This window comes from Lepeophtheirus salmonis, chromosome 7 (assembly GCF_016086655.4).
Source record: "Lepeophtheirus salmonis chromosome 7, UVic_Lsal_1.4, whole genome shotgun sequence".
NCBI lineage: Eukaryota > Metazoa > Arthropoda > Copepoda > Siphonostomatoida > Caligidae > Lepeophtheirus > Lepeophtheirus salmonis.
This window is the reverse complement of record NC_052137.2, coordinates 35252405-35277284: the sequence shown is the minus strand read 5'-3', so window position 1 is coordinate 35277284 and position 24880 is coordinate 35252405. Positions and strand designations below refer to the sequence as shown.

At 29.8% G+C, this 24880-nt stretch overlaps 2 protein-coding genes across 2 annotated transcripts in view; one reads left to right on the top strand and one right to left on the bottom strand.

Moving 5' to 3' along the window:
- LOC121122152 (uncharacterized) overlaps positions 1-24631 on the bottom strand; it is a 60442-nt gene extending 35811 nt beyond the window's left edge. Inside the window, exons 1-8 of the transcript XR_011781299.1 lie at positions 24383-24631; positions 23391-24297; positions 22755-22866; positions 22587-22688; positions 22362-22455; positions 22065-22287; positions 20746-20947; positions 20482-20646 (exon numbers count right to left, since the gene is read on the bottom strand). The gene's annotated coding sequence lies outside the window, so the exon portion shown is untranslated. The remainder of the gene's footprint in view (positions 1-20481; positions 20647-20745; positions 20948-22064; positions 22288-22361; positions 22456-22586; positions 22689-22754; positions 22867-23390; positions 24298-24382) is intronic.
- LOC121122153 (uncharacterized) lies at positions 81-20744 on the top strand. The gene is made up of 3 exons (XM_040717158.2): positions 81-235; positions 15417-15593; positions 20307-20744. The coding sequence occupies exons 1-3, from the start codon at positions 146-148 to the stop codon at positions 20487-20489; spliced, it is 450 nt and encodes a 149-aa protein (XP_040573092.1). The 5' UTR covers positions 81-145; the 3' UTR covers positions 20490-20744.
- Positions 24632-24880: the final 249 nt, after the last annotated feature.

The window sequence follows — 24880 nt, the reverse complement described above, 5'->3', positions numbered from 1 at the left end:
GAAGGAAGGATATTATTAGCGTCTTGAAAGCATTCCCCTTCCCCTCTTCCAACTCTTTCATATGCGGAGAAGAAGAGAGTTTAAACAGTAGTATGCAGTATCTTATTCTCCATCACAGATACACTTTTGCATATTTATATCAAGAATGTCTTCTTATATTACAGTAACTGGGACTCCAAGTGGTGAATGCTGTTCCATATTTGGGCTCACACCTAAAGAGCTTTGTTACTTGCAGGTAAGCTCAGATGATTTTTTTTTTTTTTTTTTTTTGTATATTAATAGCTAAAAACTTTATATTTATTATATATGTATTGTATTTATTCATGATCCGTGTATCTTTTTATCCGAGTATATATACACCGCTCAACACAAAAGCAAGCTAGAATGAATTTTCTCAAAATTGAGTGCGCAGGGGCGTTTGCAAGTGGGGAAAATGTCAGTTGTCAAATTTTCTTTCAAAAAAGTTAATTTTTGAAACTTGTTTCTTGAAATCTCTTTCCAAAATTTTAATTTTTCAATTTTTTTTCTAAAAATTTAATATTTGAAAATTTAATTTTTCAAATTTTTTTCGATTTTTTTTTTCGTGAACAGCTGTGGACAGCTGCTTCTTCTCTCCTAATTTCGATCACCCAGACTGAGAAAGTAAACAGATCAAAGAAATACTACTGTTATCTTTTATTTATTTTTGTTCATAGATGATTTTTTTTTTTTGAATTGATTTTCTTTTGAGAAATTAATTGTGCGGAATATAATTGATTTGTAATAGACACTTGAATGAAATATATATATACTTAACTGTATAAAATGGTTAAAATATTATACGGTTTTTTAAATACCGAGTGGTCCATTAAAATCTGAAGACTTTGAGTTTTGAACATTAACAAGATATAACTTATTAGTTAACAATAGAATTTCCACAAAATTAAAAGATGTGTGTCTGAGCTCACTTTGGAAGGCCTGGTACCACTGCGGATGTAGTTCTATGTCACAGCGTCCTAGTGATGGCTGTCAGTGCCTTTGATGACCTCGCCACTTCAGGCCTCACCCAATAGGTGTAGTTGGGGGGGTATTTGAAGGGGGACCAAAAGTGTCAAAAAAAAGTTAAAAAGAACTCAAAAGACTAATTCAAACTCATTCAAAAGAGTCTTGTAACTCTGACGAAATGGGTTTATTCATTGCTGGTCCCAAAAGTGGCCTCTCCACACTCACAAGGCTCTTTCCCCACACTTGCATGGACTTGAGGGGATTGGCATGGCCTGTTTTCTTTAACTCTTCCTTGTCCAGTTTAGCCTTATTAGCAGAGCCCTTCTCTCTAAAGTTTCGGACTTGCTGACGGGGTAGACGGTGGTTCTGTAAACGCCCCCGGTGCTTCGAGTGGGCGAATAGAAATTTGTCCATCAGTTTCTTGTCGTGCATTTGATTGACATGCACGTAACTTATAGAGCTCAGGTGTATTTTGTTTTGTAACTAATTATGTATGCTTTAATATATCAAATTATGAATTAATCTCAATCACTCAACCTTCATTAATTATGAATTAGTATTAATGGACCATCTGGTAATTAACTTAATACAGTATGGATATGTTAGATAGGCTTTTTAAATAGTATTTATAGATGTAAAGTAATCCATCATTTATCATATGTGGTGCGTCAACATAAGAACAATCTTGAACAGAAATCAAGCGTTAATTAGAACCATGTGTTGATTGAAATAGACGCAAATTTGCAAAAGAATACAAATATAATCCACACTAAATTTTGAGAAGAAACATTTTAGCTTGATTTTGTGTTTGATGGGCCATCTATGTATTATATCACTATTCCAATGGATTAAAGGGGCCGACATTATTTAAAAAATAACAACTTTATAATCATGCCTCCAGAATGAAATCACGCTCACCCACTATTTATTCTAGAGCTTGATTACCACACACGATAAAAAAGGAAGCTCCCTCTATTACTAAAATACCAATTTTTTTGTTTGTTTGCCAAAATTGACTTTCATTTACTATTCAATATGTATATGTAATTATGAAGGCTTTGAGCTCATGAATGTGGCGTAGTCCATTTATAAATGAGTTAAAATGCATTTCTGTATGGTTGTATGTATATTGTATATATTATTTTTTAGTGAAATGCACATATGAAATATAATTTTAAAGTAGATAAATTTGCATTTTGAAACGCTTGTCCAAATATCATACATTCATGGAGAACTACGTGTTAAATATATTTTTATACCTTCATATTAATCTATGTTCAAGTATTTTGAAAGTTTTACATACAATAGGGAAATAGGGAAAAATCGAAAAATTCACTTTTGGTATATTACACAGATTGTAGATTTTATATTGAGATATTATATTTTTTACCAAGCTCAAATCAATACGGCATCGATTTCATAACATAGCTATAATATAAAATATAATGGTGGAATTTTTTTAATCAACTTGCCCAATCTAGTTGTTCCCTCAGCTCCGAGGCAAGTTAGCACTGTAATACCTATCGTTAAGTAATACTATTAATCGGTACAATTGAAACAAAATTCAATACTTCCAAAAATATAAATTCAAATCATCTATTTTTTTACGGGATTGGGATGGAAATCCTGAAAATTTGAGATCAATTGATAACATTAATTCCAAAGATATGGGCATTTCAATTTAGAAAAATCTTTTTATCAAAAAATGAAGCAAAATCTAACTATGCTTTCAAGATTAATAAGTTACTCAATTTTTAATTAATTATGTTCATTTAATTAACATTATTTTACTATTAAGGGCAATTTTATGATATGTTGCAAGGAAGGGTGGAAAATGGCATTTGGTGGCATTTGGTGTACCTCTATATATATTCAGCTACAGTATTTAAAAAATTAGCTTGGGAATTCAACCACTTGGGCACATATTAAAGATTGAATAAAAATTTCGGTCTACTCATTGTACGTTCTTAAATTGGGAGAAGATAATTTTGTTATTTAAACATCTCAAAAGTAGTATACTTTTAACAGCATTTCGACAATATATGTACAGGCCCGTTACATTTCCAAGTTATTTATAGACGTTCAAAGTTGACAAGGCTGAATAAAACATATTGTAGATTTAATAAAAAGCCTATTTGTTAGTTGTTTTTGTATTATAAACATTATTAATATGTCAAATGGTATACATAATAATACTAAAATATTATTTCTTTTATAATAAAACTAAGACTCCTATTTAACCTTGAATACATTCGTAGTTAGTTCGATTTCAATGTTTATTTTTTCACTATAGGGTAGCTGAATATTTGTAGTCTACTAAAATGTAATTATATTAATTGATCTTTCCTCCACATACCTTTAATTGACTTAGAAAATAATTTGATTAGGAAAACACAGATAGCTGGTGTTGGATGAGTCTAAAAAAACTGAAGTTAGTCAATCATAGAACCGGTCCTGATCAATCTTTTATGGTAACTACAACAGCTAAAATGATGTAGATACTTCCTGCTATTCAATATATCCTCTTTCAAGAGGCCAAAAAAATTGACATTTTTCTGGAATGAATTTCCTTTAATTAATATACATACGAGGTATTGATGTTAAATTGAGAGCGTCGTTAAACATTAGTCCCTTTTTTTAAAGAAAATATATTTAATTTTTCTAGCTTGTGATACCCTGAAATTAATGATTTTCATACCCAAATGTTATCTACATTCTATAAAAAAATCTAACTGTTTGAGTTATATATTTAACAGTCGTGCCCTGGTCGTTTGGGCGTGGAATGATCCATATGCAGATTGTACAAGGGATACTCTCTATGTCCCATTACTTTTTAATTACCAACTATTAATGAATACTATCTTTTATCAAATGGAATATAATCGTATTTATGATTATGGTCACTTTAAATTTAACTTCATGTAACTTCTTAAATTATCATACAATAATTATAGTATGTGGTATCATTGTTACGTTAGTCGTCCCACTCTGAAATGAAATATTGGATTCTTAAATCAATCTAACTCTAAGGTCTTAAAGTTGAAAAAATTTGTATTTTAATGATTGATTTGATTATTGATATTTCGTAAACCAAGTATAATCGAAAAAGAACAACTTATATCACTTTTAGCTAACAAATAACTGTACTATAATCCCTTTCACGAACCCTAGATATAACTCCCTTAGGTCTAATTAAACTTGAATTACTCTCTAAAATGGCCTTACTAAGCTAGAGCTAGTTAAATAATTTTGCTAACCAATAAGCATAAAATCATTCCCCTATAACCTAAAATTATACACCAACTAGCCCTGGTCTCTTATATTAGAGTAGACCAAAAATCAGAATGTTATAAATCGATGATAGGGATTATTGGGAAATTGGTGATAACAAATTAAGACTATTCCATACCCAATCTCGGGACGATTGGACGTATTTTGGAGGTTCCCCAATTCAGTTGAAACTTTATTTATAAATATTTTGTGAAAAAAAAATCCACCATAATTTTGAATTTGGTCAACTCTACAAAACAGCAAAGAACATAATATATGTACAAGAATCTAAAGAAAAAATATGCTTTAAAAACACAAACGAAATTTACAATTGCATATTTTTATTCAAATAAAATGATATAATCAATATTTAATTCAATCAAAGGAAGGAAATACTATAACAAATAAATAAATCCCTCTTTGTATTTTTTGGTATTCTTTGCATATATTAAAATAAAAAATAGTTGTCAGAAACATATGATGTAAGAATAAACTTTTCTTTTTATCAATACACAATCATTTTGTAATGGAATCAATAGATTTAATATGTTAAAATATAAGTAGAGTTGATATTTTTTGTAAGATAAAAAAAAACCCAAGGAGAATTCAAGAGCGAGAACAGCGGCGTCAGCAAGGGGTGGGAAGGAGGGGCTGTACAATTTTTTTTTTCAAAAAATTTAATATTTCAAGTTTAATTTAATTTTTCAAATTTTTTTCCAACTTAATTTTCTTTGAATAACTATAGATAACTATATAATTCCAAAAACCAAGCCCCTCCCCCCTCCCTTTTATAAAATAGAATAAATATATATAATCTTGCAGACCCCCCTTGAATACATATGGTACCACTGAATTAAAATACCTGTTAGTATCAGATCCCAGTTATATGATTTAGGTAGGGAGAAACAGAATTATTGCTATAAAGAAGATAATATTCTACATTTAAAATAGCGTTAATGTAGGGAAAATGTTGTAATTATATTTAAAATCATTTAGTTCATTATGAATTTTTAAAACAATTTCACCAAAGATACGCAAGAATGCTTACTTCAAATATTAAATAATGAACAAAAGAGAAAAAAGAGCACACACATCGATTGCTTTATCTTTTTTAATTTATAAACGTAGTTTTTTCATTACAAATTTGTCAGCCATATTTATAAATACTGTCAGAGCCGGGCCTATGATCTTTCCTTGAGGTTTTTTTGAATATTCAAAAATAATTTTTAAGATTAAAAATTTTTATTAAAAAATGTGGGAAGGAACAATTTTTCCATAAAATTGTAGTTTGACGAATTTAAATTTGTTAAAAATAACATATTTGGGCCCTATTGTACACAGATATATTATTAAAAATGACTGATTTGGAGCAAAAAAAGAATGCTTCCTTTATTCCAGCAATCTAGAGCTTAATGAATAGTCCATAGAGATATGTGACCCACCCCTTCTCAGTAGTATCAGCCCTGTGTACAATCAGCAGTTGGTACTGACAATATTCAAGGTCTTAAATTTCTGTTGAAATGATGCTTTGAAATTGTACATATTCACAGAGGTGAAGTTATATTTTAGTTCACAACAAATCTTCAATCGGTATACTATTTACACAACTAGGAACCTTAAGTTAAGTTTTTATAAATAGACACAAAATATGTATTTTACACAATCTTATTTAATATTTTTTAAAGGATTAAACTACATTTGATAGTTCATAACTAAACATTCCCTATGAGCTTCAATAAATAATATAATTATTGATGAAATAAAAAAAATACAACTATTTTTTACAACTATTGAATGATATTATTTAATCATTATTAGTAGACTTAGGAATGGTAAGCGATCGTTCAATTGCTCAAAAATAGCTCAACTTGCCCTTTTTTTTGTTTAAAAATGGCTTATTTTTCCTTGCTGGTATGAAATAAATAGAGGAAATTTGGATTCTAGTTGGATTACAGAAAAAAACTTTTCTTTGATAGCATTTTTCGAGGAAAAATCCACCTGCAAAAACCTTCCTTGATTAGGCTCTCTTTTTGAAGGTAAAACTATTTACGATACACTTAGAGTTATGATTACATAATCCAGATTCGGACAACAGTCAATTAAGGGAAGGGGATATTTGGAGTAAAATTGACTTTTGAATAATCCTCCTTGAATCTTGCAACAAAGATAGATACCTTTACGCCAAATTGCGACGTTAATCAATTTTCAGTGGTCGAAATAAAGATTCCTGAAGATATCGCAAGCTTCAAATTTGCTCCAACTACTTATGTGGACGTTGAAAGGACTTTTTGTAATTTTACTTTTAAATATAAGAAAACATTGATTGCATTAAATCAGCCTGCATTTTTCTTTTAATAAATAGTGCTTAATTATGATATTTTGGGTGCACATTCATCAAAATTTTGGAACTCTTTTTTTGCTCATTTTGTCCAAAAAAATCGCTTAAAAATACTAAATATGATTATTAGGAATTGTTCTCAGCTAAAAAAGAGCCAATTCGAATTTAACCAATCAACATTCTTAACAGTGATACACAAAGTCGTCAGTTCACAGTCAAATACATATTTCATTTGTATGTTAGTGAGATAACAGCGGGAAAAGAGGCCATAGAAATAATAGTAGCTTGAAAATCACGTGAATCATAAAGATTTTTCTAAATTAAGAATATTTAATTTTGAGTTCATCCAGTCAACGTTCAAATCACCAATAAGGGCCCTGAACAGAAACGTCAGAAGTCGGTTTTGCTGCAGCACACAGTACTTCTTTTCAATCATTGCAGCAGCACCGATGATTTAAAAAAAGTAAGATTCTTAATTTACGAAATGAGTTTCTAAAAGAAAAAAAGTTTCATTTTTTTATTGTATTGAAATCTACCTATTAATACTTATTCCCCACCAAAATAAATAGTTCCCATGTCCTTGGCCAAGAGTTGACAAATTATCTCATGACAAAAATATACGCGGTACGTTCTTATGCCAGTTGACAAACATAATTTATTATATAAAATATTTTTGTAAGCTGACTTTTTCATACTTTTGAAGAATAGTCAGTCGAAACCAAAAATGAATCCTAATAACTTTTTAAACATCTCTAAAATCAAAAATGAGAATATTCCAACAGGTGGCGAAATAAATATCCAACTATCAGTTAAAGTTTGGATATATATATTTAACTATTATGTATATTAAACCTGTTTAAAAACAAACAAACAAACATTCTTTTAAATATTTCTATGTTTCTGTAATTTTTTCGCGCTGTTGGGTGTCAAAAGTACCGATATTATTTTGGTATAGAGTTTTCAGAAATCCTACCTCACGGGCCTTAAAGATATTAAAAAAAATTATTTGTGTGGTTGCCTTCTTGTTTTGTATATAAATAGTTGTTAAATGAAGTAGCTATGTTTCAAAATGAAGCTGAAATTAAAACTTGACCTTATATGAATAATATCCTATTGTGATTTTGTTCTGTATTTATACAATTTATTATTAAATATGAAGGAAAAGAGAGAAAAATTATTAGACATTTAGACAAAAAAGTGACTTCAATTTGTTTTGAAAATGGCTACTTAGCACAAAACAAAGAAAATGTTCCGGAAAGACTATTTCTGTAGTGCGTATAAAGCGCATCGCTTTTTCTAATTTCTTTTATATTTTATTCTATGTTTTTTATATCCTGACTCCAAAAAGTATAGAAAAAAGTTGGGATGTATACCAATAATAAAAAATATTTTTAATGTACATATGTATATTTTTTCTATACATGATATTATTACAACATTGATTAAATAATATATTTTTATAAAAATCTATCTAAACTACACAGAAAAGAAGAATGATTGAAATATAAATTTTATTTGACACTAACTCTAAGTAAAAAAATAATATTCTTTCTTTATATAATACTTGAGTAGGCTTTCTTTTTTGTATTTAAAACTTTATACTCGCATCCAAAATATTATGATTAACAAACTATTTATATCCAAAGCAAAGGATGAATTTTTAATTTTAAAAAATAATTTTTTCTAAGGTACTTAAAAGATGCTCTTATATCCAAAACGTTGGCTAAAATTGAATTTGATTTTAAAGTTCCCCCTACTATTAAAACGGTGAAATTCCACAGACATAAAAATTTATAATTTAACTATTTTATAGAACTATCCATTTTTTACCGCGTATTTCTATTATGAATTCATACGCCTGTTGGAAAGAATTGATCACTACCAACTTATTTTTTTATTATTCAATAATAGTTGATAAATGTTCAGAGCTGAGTAATAACTAATTCGAACTCGTACAGTCAATTTTAAGAACACTAATAAGATGTAAAGAAGAAGACACTTTGACTGCTGACAACCAAATAAAGTGTAAATTTTTATGTTTTTGAGCACGCTGTTACCTTGCAAACGCAAAAAAATACATTTTATAGTGTATTTTGTGGTCAACTGTCGATATTTTTACTTCTTTCTCCTTATCACTGTTCTGAACGTTGCTTGGTTTAATTAGCTCATTTTAAACTGTGAACAATTCTCAGCAGTCATTTAACAATTTAAAACAAAATGTTTTAGTGGAATTGCACTAATTAAATATAAGTAAACATTATAGGTTTACATTAACTCCATCTGACCTAGGAATCTTTTATTGTCCATATACATAAAGTATATTTCCTTCTCCAGGAACACCCGGCCGCAATTCTAAGCACATCAAGTTCAAAAGAATAAGTTTCTCCCGAGCGAGTTGTCGATTGGGTTACGCCGTTCCATTGTTCTACTTTGCCTATTTGCTCAACGCTCCACCAAAAACTAATCTAAAGACTCAACAATAAACGGTACCACCTACCCCTGAGCAATGCTATAATATTTTTATGATCCGGAAAATCCATCAAATCTTTTTTATGATCCAAAAAATGCCGGTACTCGAAGCTGATTCGGGTGTAAGATCTTGGATATAACGGATAATATATATTTACATATACCATACTCGGGTACTTAGGATCCGTGTCCCAGAACCCTCCTATCTCTACAGATAATGGACTAACTGCCAAATAACTGTGACCTTTTTTTAATAAAAAGGTTGAGAGATACGATATAAATGGATACAAATATTATTTCTTAGCATAAATAGTTTTAAATTTCAAGTAAATGAATGAACACGTGCAAAGAAAAAAAATAACAACCTCATATATTTTTCATGGACTGAAAGTATTAGCTTTCTCTTTAACGGCTCCAATTCATATTTTTATAAAACATATCTCTATTAAGATAATGCAGTGAACAGGAATTACTTTAGATAGATACATTAAAATGCAGTAATAAAATATGACGTACGTGTTTATATTTTCTCATTAGATGTACTTTACTACGTACAGCCTAACATTATATCAATACATAATGTAGTGGGTGCACTATCAAACTTTATGGCTTGTCATAAGTATGTTTACGCTCTTTTTTTAAGCGATACGAGGCTGAGTGTTTAAAATAAAATGTAGTTTTGTTTATTAAGTATATTTTGTTTGAAGAGGATTAATTCAAAAAATTGTCTCACATAAATGAATAAAGATGGTTGATCCTCTTGACACCCAAATTCCTCAAATGAAAAGTACAGAACTCATCGGAGTTGAAATTTGAACTGTGGATTGTATTACAGCCAACTAAAAGAGACCAATCGCAATTTATACTTAATAAAAGGTACCGCCAAAAATTGAACTTGAATTTATAAAGTAATATTATTCATCTTTCATAGAAAGTGAGTCTTTTCTTTTAATATCAGAAGCTCTAAATTTTCATTTTGAAGTATGTAATCTGCTGTGGATGCCTATCCTTATGAGAATAGTAATTTGAACTCTCTAAAACTGGTTCAGGTCAATCTATTGGTTCTTCAACAGAATTTTCCTCGTTCTGTTCTAGTTCGGCTTCTTGTTGATGAATAACTCTCTAATTTTGTAGACATACTTCCTGACTACTCTAATATAAATATAATAAGATAAAAAAAAGTATGTCTAAAAAATAATACAAAATAATTTAAAAGTATCCTTTAGGCGCTTTCAGGCGCACTACTTTTTAATTAAATCCTATGAATGAAGCTACTAATATCAATACAAAAAGTTCTTCATATCAAAAGTAGAAAAAAATACAATATAGTCTAGATCATCATGAGCAGTGATGAAAATCCATTATAGAATGGACATGTAAAAAAAAAGAAACCGAAAGTCAACAAGGTAACCCTGAGAATTGGAAGAAAATTTCAGAGGAGAGAAAGGATAATGCACATGACGTTTCATTATATTTGCTACAATCAGCTGTGACAAGGGAGAAAAGAGAAAATGATATAAACAAGGACATACGTTAGAATTACTTCGATGTCGATCCCCAATTCTACTCTGAGTCCAACAAAACTTAGACTTATAACTCTGCAACAAAGTTCTCAGGGTTACAGGCCGTCTTTTATAAGCACACACGAATGTTTAATCAGGGTTTGAATATGATTGAATTTATTTAGGAAAGGGCCGTCACAACTCAGGAATGAAATAATAATGACAACTGCTAAGGAAAAGAAGATTCCTTTTTTCTACTACCAAATACAAAAAAAAAAAAAAAAAAAAAAAAAAAAAAAAAAAAAATGGGTCAGCTAAGAAATACTTGGATTTTCATCACTGATCATGAGCATCGTTAGCAAATGAAGAATATTAATTAAAACATTTAATGTTTAAACTAATTTAAACACCCCATCGACACTAATGGGTTAAGATGCGTCATAACGTATCCAACAAGTTAGATACAGGTCACCCTGCATTAGCCGACTGATTTTTTACTAGCCAAGGGCTAGCGTGGCTGTATAGCCCTGCCTATAAGTATTTCATTACAAAGAAGCACTAGTATATTTCATATGGGCAGAGACTGAAAATAATGGATAGGACAAAGAAGTTGATGACTGGGATTAAAAATAATTCTGTGTCCATAATTAAAAATTTGAACCGTTGGACTATTTTTGGTTGGCCTCCTTGAGAATAAGGTCAATCCTACTTTCCACACAAACCCTGAATTGCCTAAGATAATAATCATGAAGGAGTCATATCCGTCTGAAAAAATTGTCAAGGCATTTCATTGGATCCCAGACGGCGTTGAGGCTGCAATTGATGCAGGGAGCTCTTTTATAGAGTTTTAAAAGTTAATTAGTGCATATATTATGTACAATTTTACAAAGTTTCATTGATATAAATTGATTTGTCAAAAAGTTATGAACGCTTAGATAATATACATTTCATTACTTGACAGGCCATTTTTTTGTCGTAGGCCCTATATATACCTAGAGTCCTTTAATGATACATTAATAATACTAACGGCAATCATCAGGACCTCCAATTAATTTTAATGAAAAGTCTACTATATTTAATAGGTCATTAAAACAAAGAAATCAGTTTATATTTAAACATTTTGTTTAGTATTGTTTCCATTTCAAGAATGACCTAACAATGACTTTCTTTTTGTATTAGTTAATGCATGGTCGTTAGAGTAGCCTTTTCTACAAAAAAAAAAAGGACATTATTTTAAAAAGAGGAAGAGAGGACATCTTACAATAAATTGCCACTGTGATGGATGTTAATTGTGTTGTATGTTTAACAACGTAAGAACTCCCTAAAGAAATTAAAAATTATCTTTCTTTATTAAAGAAAGTTAGAAATGGTTATATGAACAACGAAATATTTGTTTTTAAAACTTAGTAATGAACAAAATAATTACTTTCACACAATGATGATTAAGTTACATCATCTGTGGTTTATTATGATATAGTTGGATTACCCACAGGGCCTGTACCCCCTCCCCCCCAATCAAGGAAGTTTTGCTCGACAGGAATGACAAAATTTTTAATTAGAAAAAACCAAGTTCTCCCCCCCCTACAATATAATCCTGCGGACGCCCAATGACCCCATCATTGCTCAGAGTTATTAGGCGTCGACCAAATAGATTTTCCTTTCATAATATCTCCTTTTTTTTAGTTTGACGCGCGCTGAGCTCATTATTACTTACATCTAAGGATGCTCTTTGTAATGAAAAAATGATCCTAAGGAGAAGGCAGTTGCGATAAATGTGATAATACTTAATTAAAACTCTTTTTACGATCAGGTGCCTGTTCTATGATTTTTTTTCGGGAATGGGGGAGGGAAAAAAGCTAATTATTGCGGTAAAGAGGATAACCTTCTACATTTAATATAATATTTGTGCAAAGAAAATAACATAATTATATTTAAATGCATATATAAACATGTTATTATGCATAAAAAAACAAAAAACGATGCACACCAAAGATAAGCTGGAATGCTTCCTTCAGAGGAAGAATTTAATACCAAGACGGCCTTTTAAATAATGAAGAAAAAGAAAGAAAGAGTACACGCAGCAAATGTTTTACATTTTCTAATTTCTAAAGTTAGTTTTTCCATTACAAAAATGACAACCTTAACTATTTCAAGTAGTGACTCAGTTGTGGAAAATTAAATCGATATTCAAAATTCGATGTTGAAAAACAGAAACACTTTGGTTTATTAATAATAAATATAACCCAATTCACATGAAATTTTTTGTAGAGGGAAGACTTCAATATATTTCAATATTTAAAGAAAGTCAAAGATTTTTGTATTTTTTTTTGGATTTGTAAAAGTAATTCACTATTCATAAAACAAATAAATTTACACTTATTAAAAATGGATAAAGAGTGTATTAAAATGAATCGTCATATTTCTTTAAATGTTAATGAATTAATTTGTTTGATTGAATAGCTTAGTAGCTGAGCTGTCCCCAAAATTGGGAAAGTGGATGTAAAATTACGAAACTTTAGAACAGGGATCCACTAATTTATGATGTAGAAGCCTATTAAGGTTGAGACTCAGTTCAAGAAACAGTTTTTTTATCGTTTTTGTGTGAAGTAATTTTTGCCGTGACAGATTTGGACCCGAAATATCTGCCCAGAACGCGATCTCAGACCGTAGACGAAAATGTAATCGTTGTCAAAACGTGTAACCATTTTTTCGGTCTCAATATGTATATAAGAATTTTTTTTTCAGTCTCAATTTATGGAACGATTTTCTCCCTACTCCAGATTTATGAGTTGTACTAATATGGTTAATTGGTTAATACAACACATTTACCTTTATATGACGTTATTGTAGGTCAATGCTCAAAATTTTTGAAACACAACTGACGTCATCAATATAATTCATCTAAAGAATCGGTCTTGACAGAAATTTAAATGAAACTGATCCAAATTGAATTTTTTTAAAGGACCAAATATGTTCGGTCCATTCAAAATCATGACCGTCTCTGGCCGGTCACGGATTTTTAGACCGAAACCCAACAATTGTACTAACTCTAAAATATTATTGATGATGAAGTAATAAATGATAATTCAGCTAAATATGTTAATTTTGATTATTTTCTAATTTAATATGTTTTTATATTAATGGAAATTAAGTGTACAAAACATGTCCTAGAAAGTGGGATTGGCTCTTTTTAAGAAGGTTATCTCGACAGGATTTTTAATTTTCACAAGCTGATATCATTATTATTTAATTCTTGAAGACAGAACATCTAAGTATAAAGTAATCATTAGTCTCTGTGCTCATGAAAGACGTAGAGTATCAATGAGGGTTGGTTGAATAGTTATATGTGTAAGACTTTGTTTGACTCAGAGTTTTTGTTTGAGAATCGACATCCAGGGGCGTCCGAATGGGTGGACTGAGAGGGGTGTAGCCCCCCCTATGAAGAAATTTTTACTTTTTAGTGTAATTTTTTTTCGACTGGATGTATAATTTTTACGTAATTTTTTTTTGAAAGGTTTATTTTCTTTAAAAAAAAGATTATTTAGGCAAATTATGCTGCAGAGCCAAAACTTTAATATTTAAATTTAATTTTTTTTGTAAATAGCAGTTAGATTAAAAAAAAAAATCCAAAATATTTAATATTTAAATTTTTTTTTCCAAAAAACAAATAATTTCTGAAGTTTTTTAGAAAAATAAACTAATTTTCTGTAAATAGTTATTGATTTTTGAAATATTTTTTCAAAAAATTTAATATTTAAAATACTTTTTTAATAAACTTAATATTTGAAATATTTTTCAAAAAAAATTAAGATTTCAAATTTTTGTGAATAGCTATGGATTTTAAAAAAAAAAAACAAAATCATAAACTTACACCTCCCCCAATAATATTATCAACCCTGACATCAGAGTAATTCTGAGCATTTTCCTATCTAACAAGTACCACAGGACATTTTTTCTGAATTTTTAACTCTATTTTTCAACATAGTCTCGTTTTAACTCTACAAACTTCTCCCAGAGATGCTCCCATATCAGTAACCTTGGCATTTTTCACTGCAAAATATTTTTTTACAATACTGATTGCCCCTTTATTTTACAAATATCTTTGCAGTCCACAGTCTGGACTTTTTTTTTTTTTTTTTTTGGGGGAGTAAAATGGTGTATTCAAGTTTCATCTATAGTAATTAATCGGCCCCAAAACTTGTATTTACTCCGACTAAACTCCACCAACAAAGCGATACTCGATTTGGTCCATTTTCACAAAAACATTCACATAAAATCAATTGACTCAAACAACTATTACATATCCGCTGTGTGCCCAATCTGCTGAAAGTTTGGTGAGTAACTCTCAACAGATACTAGATAGATGTGACTAGCTTTTATTTATGATTGCTGCCATCTTAAGAGTGAGGTCAGAAACTTTTCAGACAAATTCCTATGTCCATGTTATATACCGTGTGAGATTTGTGTTTATTTTCTCCTCTTACGGGTACTAGCAGCTTATCTAACAAATCGTTATGACAGCTAAGCTGCTCTCCTCCCAACATTTTTCAAATGTTTGGATGAACATTCATTTTCTCTATTATGCATCACCATAGCCATGTTATATTTACATTTGAGATTAATTAATATAATGTAATAAGTACCTATGTACTTATTTGAGTAAACATCATTTTGTATAGAATATCTTTTAGGCAAACACAAATATTGTATACTAATAATGTAAAATTAATTACTTTGAAATAACATTAAATAATATTTAAGGGGAACAATACACTTCAAGACCCCCTTTTAAATGAATACTCAACGTTTTTTCCATTTGTATTAATGTTTTTTTTTTTTTTTTTTTTTTGCAGAACAAGTTCGAATTAGAAACAATTGGACATTGCTATGGTGCAAAGCTTCATTGTACCACAATGGTGGCTTTAAATGCCTTGGGTTATATGGATTTTAAAATAATTTGTACTGCGGGTAATTCAAATCAATATATGTGGACACTTGAAAGAAAATTGGACTTTGAAACCGTTTATCAGGCAAATACAGACTCCAACTAACTCCGTTATTATGAATACTCTACTAGTTTTTAAAAATCAAGTTATTTATCCTATAGATTATAAATTTGTTTCTTGTAGCATATTTTTTTTATTTATGAGAAAATTACGCATTTAGTAGAACCTCAGTTAACGATCTTAATCCCTTCGCAGCTTGGATTCATATACATATATAGCAAAAAATTTCTAGATAAAAACATAGTATGCTATTGAATGTAAAGTTTTGTTTTGACACACGGTGCCATTAGACATATTTGTGGCTTGTCAACACAAAAGTAACCTAGAATGTACCCCCTCCCCCCAAGTTGTATTCTTCTACAAATTATCCTCCATTTCTATCTCTTCAAATTATTCTTACAAACCCCTTAAAGACACCACCAATAGGACTTAAAGAACTTCAAATTGATTGTCATACTAAAAAAGAAAGAAAAATAGATATATCTTATTTAAAAGACCATATCAGGGCTAATATAAGTCTGTTTAATGAAAAAAAGGTTCTTGACTATAGATTAAATTCCTTTATATTCTAACTCATCCCATAAAATTTGAATAATAAGCTAATAGTTGACGCAAATATGTCCTTGAAATATTGTACATATACTCATTTGCAAAAGTTCAAGACCACCTGGGATATATTTATATTATTAGCAGAAAATGAATGTATTTCAGAAATAAAAGAAAACATTTTCTTTCTTTGCACACTTTTCAAATCAAATGAAAATGATTTTTTGGAGGAATTAGTAGGAGATCTTGAAACAGTCAACTTCTTCATGGCGTCATTTCTCGTGGACGTTTTTCTAGGGCACCCTGTTCTATTTTTGTTCCTATAAATCCCTAATATTGCAAAATTACAGCACATCTTTACGGCAATTTTGCGGTCAGAATAGCATTCTTTGTGTAGCGTTACTATTTTAGTCCTTTGAACATCAGAAAAGGTAGCTTTTTTGCCCATAAAAAAACAGTTACAGCGAATATGTGAGAACTGCCTTCTGCTTCAAGGGTAATTAGGCAAGAGGTTGGTAAACACACTTGCTAGACCCAGTGGAACATGAAAGGTACCATATTTGTATAATATGCGTTCAGGCACGTCAAGAAAACAATGGTTATTTCATTAGGTAAAATATCAGAGGAGGTCTAAAACTTTTGCAAAATATTCTATATATAAAGTAAAAAAAAAGGTATTTTTTATCCATTTTTGATTTTTTTCTAAAATGTTTTGATGCTGACACACAATATTTGTTAATTGAGGTTCTTCTGAACTTATTTTGCCCATTGTTTGGAAAAAATAATAATCATACAATCATATGTATGCGAATGGAGTTCAACTGTACTCATTTGATAAGATGGAATATACTTACTTACCTTTATATTGGAAAAATTATGAATTAAAAAAAAATATATAAAAGAAAAACATATATAAATAAAAATATTGAGAAATAATGAACTCATTTCATACTTAAAGTCAAAACTAATTAAATATTTGCAATAAAAAAAAGTGGTATAACAGGGCTTGGTCAATTTTCTTTATGATTAAATTTAGATATTATTTCGTATAGTTAATTACGTACATTTGTAAACTATACTAGGTGTAGTGTCCGGCATCACTTGGAGTTATCAGGCAGGGTGAACTTTTTTTTAGTGGGCGCGGGGTGTTTTTGGATTTTTTTAATTCAAAAATCCATCGGTATTAACAAAAATTAGAAATATTAAATTTTTCTTCCAAAAAATTTCAAAATTGCATACAAAAATTTTTTACGAAAAAATTAAATTTTTTAGTAAAAAATCTAAAAATCTAATGCTGATTAAAAATGGTAAATTTCTTGGACAATGCCTTCAAAAATTAATTTGTTTTGGAAAAAGATATCAAAAATCTAGAGCATTGCACAAAAAATTTAATTTTTAAAATTTTTTTGAGAAAAATTTCAAAAATCCATAGCTATTCACAAAAAATTTCATGTATTAGATTTGTACACTGCTGCATAATTGACCGGAATGACCTTTTTTTTAAGAAAATAATTCTTAAAAAAAAATTACGAAATTTGCGTAAATTTTGTTCATCCTTAGCAATAAAAAAATATGCTAAAAACTGAAAATTCATTTTTTTTTGTGTAGGAGAGGGGGGGAGGCTACTACAGCCCCTCCAGCTCATCCCAACCCCTGTGGATGCCCCTGATAAGTGTGGATGTACAGACAAACATTGCTTTAATAATATAAATTTTATTTATTGATAAATAAGTAGTGATGGATCAGTCCTAGGACTGATTGCCGGACCGATCCGTTGGTTTTTCTGTCCTACGGTCTTAACTATTTTTATAGCTCTTCTTCATTCATAGCTAGGATTGAAAAATATAAAATCTCAGAAAATAATACATGACAGTTAGAATTTATAATAATAAGTTCTGGCCACAAACCATTCTATTTTAAACTTAAAGTATCTTTTCTCTTTAAAGAGGTTATATTGAATAGCCGGAAGGACATGTTTAGTTACAACGTCATTTGATCTGTTGTTGTTACCATAAAAGACCGATAAAAACCGATTATAGGACTGACAAATTTTATTAGGACCTTGTTGATAGGAATACAGTTTTTTTTAAAGACAGATCCAACATTATATAGAAAATAACTCCCCAACAAATCTTCAGAATTACTCTCCCTTTTAGATGAGCACATGCAAACGTAGTTACTCAATACTTAGATATGTTACCTCCTCAAGCATAAAAATATAATGATAACAACATGAAAAAAAAAAAAAAAAAAAAAAAAACGTTGTTCAGGTGGCCAACAACAACACGTCTAAAAATACTTAGGATTTACAATTTACATAATGTTTTGTCATTTATTTGTATTTTTTTTTTTTAATATAAGGCGCTGAACTTTAGCTACTCAAGCTCATTATTAAAAATGAGTCTTTCTTAGACAACAAAACAAATAACCAAACATACAAACATTGCTTTATTAATATAGATTAAATCATTCCCCCCACTCAAAAACGAAGTCTTAAATAACTTTAAAGGGAAGGTTCCTTTTGATGCTGGGCTTAAAAAAAAAAAAAAAAAAAAAAAAAAAAAAAAAATTAAAGTGTCTATTTTTCTTAAATACGCAATTAAATTAAAGTGATTTTTTATAGAAATTAATTATGCCTAACATTGAATAAAGTAATTTTCCCTCATGTATAAGTCCTCATGTTCAAAAACAAGATGGAGAAATGATGAAAGGATTTTTAAAATGTTTGTTCGAATATATTTGATTATAAAAACATCTTCACTGAATTCTTGGTATGCACTTAAAACTAAATATGTAAAGCACAAAAGTACCAAATTTTCGTATTTTTGACATTATAGATAATATTATTTATTAGATTATTTGTGGGAAACCGTGTACATGAAAAAATTCTGAATAATTGAATGGGAAAAAACACTCCATTTCTAGGGGTCTGTCTTACAATTAGCAAAAATATAATTAGAATTTTCCAATATAAATGACAATTATGCAGATATGTTATGCTTAACCTCAACAAATTTTAAAAAAGGTTGTGATATACAACTATGTGTATTTTTTAGAATTATATCTACTCTAAAGATAGCGTGAAATTTTTTATATTGTTTTAGGAAAATCTCTTTTGAAGGCAAGATCTTTGTCTACTATGGTATTTTCGAAATGATTCGATTAATATAATTAGCATCTTTGGTCGATGTTACCTTCTTATAGATACAAAGGTTATAATGTTGTAATTTGTAAGCATTTTCGCCATGTAAAAAACAAGCAAAGATAAAATCAACATGGTAGTCCTGAATATTTGAAGAATGTTTGAGATTAGAGCCACTTAGATGTCATGAAGTTTCATTAGATTAGCTGCGACCAGCTATAGTAGGAAGTAAATTAACACAAACCTAGCTTGTATCAAGCAGTAGTAGTAGACGGGAAAAAATCCTTGGCTTTACTCATAGATGATATTTAAAAAAAAAAAAAATCACTTCATTTTCAGTGAGTACCAACCTTTAAAAGACAGTTTTTCCTTAGTTTCTCAGTGATTGTACTAAGTGCGGCTTTACTTTTGTTATTTACAAAACAATGGATCAAACACAATTTTGTGTATGATCTATTCTGCTCTGCTTCTTGATGGGGAAAAATACCGTTCAAGCTAAGCTGAAATAGCTTCAAAAGTGTTATGTGGACTCCGCTCCTTCAAGCGAATAATAAGCGGGAAAAAACCACCATTTTCTTTGTTAAACCCGGGACTTTTCAGCGAATGGGTTATATTCAAAGTGCATCAAGGACTCACAATTATAACTCCCTGAAAATCTTCATTATTACTCTCCGTCATTTATGTGCTCGTGGTTAGAATTTATACCTAGTTAATCTCCTTCCCAGAATGACAGAATAATGATAGTAGTTTTAGAAAAAAAGAATGCTCAGCTTGCCAAATAACAAAAAAATCGCACACTAAAAAAGGCTTAAGATTTACAACTCTACAAATATGTAGAAATTATATGAGTATATGCTGTCATAACATGAACGTAGATATTTTTTTTATCAATTAAAGTGTCAAACAGACAAGTTTCATTTAGAGATTTCAAATGTAGAGGATTTAATTATATATGTATAAGTAAGGTACATATCAATTTGTAGACATTTAGTGTTATAAAATACTCTCTCAACCTGTCTAATATTATTTTATCATTACTTCTTATTTAGATGTCGCCTAGCAGACGGAGCTCTTACTGCAGTAGCAGAAGTCCTTGCAAAGACTATTATATAACTACTACAGCCGAAGGTCCTCCTAAAAAGACACCAAACACCCTCAGTTCTACAACCCCAAATCATCGAGATAGAAGACATAGCTTCGGAGGTAAATTAGCATCTCTCTTACATATCTGATGATCCAGCCAATAAGCGTAGAGTCCCTTTGGAATCATAGCATTTATGTGGGTTCTAAAGCTACTATTGACCAGTATTACTTCATTCGAAATCTGCCCGAACTCGTAACCATATATAAAGCCTATTAGACGTCGTTGAACATGTTCCAACTCTTTCCCTGTAACAATGTAAATTATAATAATCCCCACGTACAAATATTATGTCCTTAATACAAAAAAATATTACACATAAATAAATATATCTATGCACTAAGTACCTTCTTTTGAACTATTGCTTGTGATTGTAATGTAATTAGCTTGGATTTCTCGAGGTGGGAAATTGAAACGAAGAGTGAGGTTGATTGTATTCAGAATCAAACCCGTACGAAGTTTTCTCCAATTACCAGATTGGGTTGAGTATTCTACTTCAAACATATTCGAATTGTTGAATATGGAGTCAATTCTAACTTTAGTTTCATTCTATAAATAATTGTAGATGGATATATGAAAATAGAAAAAGATCCTATACATTTAGTTATTTTTATTTTTCAATTAGAGACAAAGCACGCTATCATTTATCATTTATGTTTTGTATAAGGCTGAATACATCACTTTTGATGAAGCTCATAGCAAAAAAAAGAAAGAAAGAAAGAAAAAAAACCCAGCACAGCTCTTACTCAGATATGTATATGTATGGAGGTAGGTAAAAGAGTGAAATGATGGACATAAGAACACGAACTAAAAATATAAAACCAAATTTTTTACGTTTACCTACATCTAAAATAGATTTGAGATACATATACAATACATTGCTCATGAAACTCTAGATATCTGTAATAAATAGGGCATTTTTCTTTTTCCCACATGAGTCAATTTATATTTTATGTGTACAATAATATGTAAATAAGAGGAAAATTAGGTATGAATATATTGGGTTTAACATTTCTAATATCTCAATACACAAATTTCATCCATAATTGACCTCCCCCTATTTTTTTTCATAAATTTTAATCTAAACAATTATTTTTGACAAAGAAAAACAAAAAACACTAAGTATATAAAGTATGAATAAAAAAAGAAAAGAAAAGAAGATATCTATGACTCAAGTGGGAAAGAGGAGGGGGAGACTTCTATGTACTCATAATTCTATATATAAATAACACCTGGGCTGAATAGTCTAGGGCTTCACACATAGATGGTCTAATTTTTTTTTACACTCACCTCATCTTCAGTTGTTAGTACAAACCTTCAAAATACATCTGTCAAAATTACATGACAATCTGTTCCTTAGTTTGTGAGTTATTGTACAAAGTGTGGCTGTACTTTTGTTATTTCCAAACCAATGGATCAAAAATAATTTCGTGTTTCAATTTTATTCTGCTTCTTTATGTGAAAAATACCGTTCCAGCTAAGCAATATCTAAAAAGTGTTTTGGGGACTACCATAAAGTGAATCATAAAAAATAATAATATTAATAATAAAAAAAAACCAATTTTTCTTTGTTAAGCCGGGGAATTTTCAGCCCATGAGTTATATGAGACAATATTTTTATTTATGTTTTTTTTTTATATGAGGAAAACTAGTCCTATGTGTTTACCTTGATGAATAAATTTAAACTTTTTAAAGATATTTGAGCATTTGGGGTTGTGGCAGTCATTAGAACCATTGTCTTTTCTTTTTTGTCTCCGTGTAGAAAGTTACATTCCTGAATGGAATCAACGCAAATTGTACCCCAATATACATTACATTGAATCATTGGCTCCTTGCAGTCCAAATCACAAATATTTTCGCCATAATGGACAAATTTTTTGTTATACCAACTAAAAATACAATATTTTATTATTTACTCAATCCCTTGCTTTTGTTTAGCACTATGGAATTATTTAAAAATTACTTTTGTGTGCATGCGTATATGTAAGCTCGAGGTAATTCTGTTCGATTTCTACTTTTTAATTTATCACATGTAAGATTCCAAAAAGCTTTCTCCGCTGGAAAAAAAGGATTATAGATTAGCTAAAGAAATGCGCAAACATAAATCTATAGATTGTAGATATTAAGCAAAGAAAGGAATGGGAAGATATTGAGCAATGTAATATTAGCCTCAATGTAAAATAATTACCAAAGTATCCTGTAATATTGAGTTTTATTTTTGTGTCACAGGATTTGTTTATTTTCACTTTATCATAATTCCACATTTCATCTAAATACAAAGTCATCTCCTCTAAAAGAAACAAATAAAAAGAATTAAATGAGCCAAATGATTTCATATGAGATCAAAAAAATATACCCTTCTTCTTAATTTCCGTACAGTTTGAACCCTGGAAGTAGCATTTAAGATTTGTTTTTGTACAAGAAAGTCCTTTAAATGAATATATCTCTTTTGAAGCTGTTTCAGAAGGCTGAAATAGATTAAATATAACTGAATTTGATTAATTATTATAACTTAGTTAGGGTTCTCGAAAAAATTATAATGTTTTTGAATTTTTCAAATTTATGGTTATTTGACCATTTGATTACTTGAGAAAATATAGAATAATGGAAATATATATTGGAGTATGCAAGAAGTCCAAGGGAAACAGCCCCCTGATCCTCAAGATTTATTAAATGAACAAGTTTATTCTTTTAGCTAGGTATTATGTATATAAATAACTATTTATCCTTATTTGTCCTTATTTATTCAGTTCAGTCCATTCTTAGTACCGGTTTTATCAGTCCTTGAGTACAGTCCTTAAGACTGTTGGTTCTTTGGACAATCAGTTATAGAACTTATTAAAAAAATAATAATAAAGTTGAGAGATGTCATCAAGGACCGAACTTTTTAAATTTTAGAACTGATATACAGGACTGAACTGGACGGGACTGCAGTTTTCAGTTCTAAATAAAGACTGACACAACACTACTTAAGAACATGGTATATAATCACCTTGAGTTCACAATTAATTATTGCGTCCATCAATACTTTATGCTCCTTTTCCTCCAAGTTTGGTAAAGATTGGTTCACAAATTGTGAAGGTTTTTTACGTCCGAAGGTTACATTTTTTATGTTAAATGCTCTTCCCTCTATATTTTTTTATATTAAATGCTTTTCCCTCCATAATTTTTTTGAAATATTCTTGAAAAAACAGAATGTTTTCATTGTTTTCATAATCAAACAAGTCTTCTTTATTATTTGAGTTTGTTTGATCAATTCGATTGAACCATTTACCCCAATCTTCATCAAATCTTCTAGCTTTTATATTCTCATTTTTGTGCAACATTTCAAATATTGAGTTGTTCAAAAAAATTAATGGGTTTTCTTTTCCTTTAGCAACAAAATCATCATAACTCATTAGTTTTAATTCCACATGTTGTCCGCAGACTTCTTTCCTTCTTTTTGCCACTGAACATCTCCTAACATACACCTGATTCATTCTACTGGTTTCAATGTCACATTCTATACTAAGTTCCTTTTTCTCTGGGCCTCTCAAAAGACCGTCCTCATTTGGTAAGCCGTCAATATTACAAATTCCTAAACATGTATGATATTTCGATAAATCTCTATTAATGTCACCCAGACTCCAAGATCTGTTTGGGAATTGTATTTTTGACTGAAAAATCAATGGTTCTGAGCCGTAGGATAGATCTTTGAGTAATAGAGTACACTCAGATTCACAAAACTCTTTTGTTCTGTTAAACTCCAATATATCCTTGCATGTAGAATAATCATAGCAGCTAACAACTTCTTGTTCATAGCAAGAGTTTTTTAGTGTGCATACATCTAAATTATTTACTAATAAGCATGTTTTCCTCGAGACACACACACCTTCCTCTTCAACAGATCTACAAAGAGACTGAAAAAAGATAACACAAAATAAAATGCTTTCTAAATATTTCTGAAACATTTCACATTTTGTATTGTATCAAAAAGAAACTCACGTATTCAGGTGGACATAGATCCGTACCCTCCCCAAGTGACAATGTTAAAAATGGATATATCCAATATTTCAGTATCCAAAATTTTTCATTATGTCACCATATCTTTTTTTTTCCTTGGATAACTTCTCGCTTTAAGAGTTGTTTCGGAAATGAATCTAAATTGTCAATTTAATACTTTTTATTGTTGTCTCAATCAATATTATTGAGTATGTATAAAGCTTGGTCTCCAAAGAGACGCTGGATTACAATGTAGAAATAAACAATACAAGTAGATATTATTTACTATAGAGTGTGTGTGAGGGAGAGACTCCATGGAATAATCAAAAGAGCAGTTACTCCTTTCATCATGCATAATTAATTAAACAATATCATTTATTTTGGCATAATAAATTTTATTTAACTCAATTTCTTCTTATTCTTCACTGTCCCTATGGGCATAGGTACTAGACTGTTATGATTTTTGTTGGACCAAACTAATTCGGTCCAACAAAAAAGTTT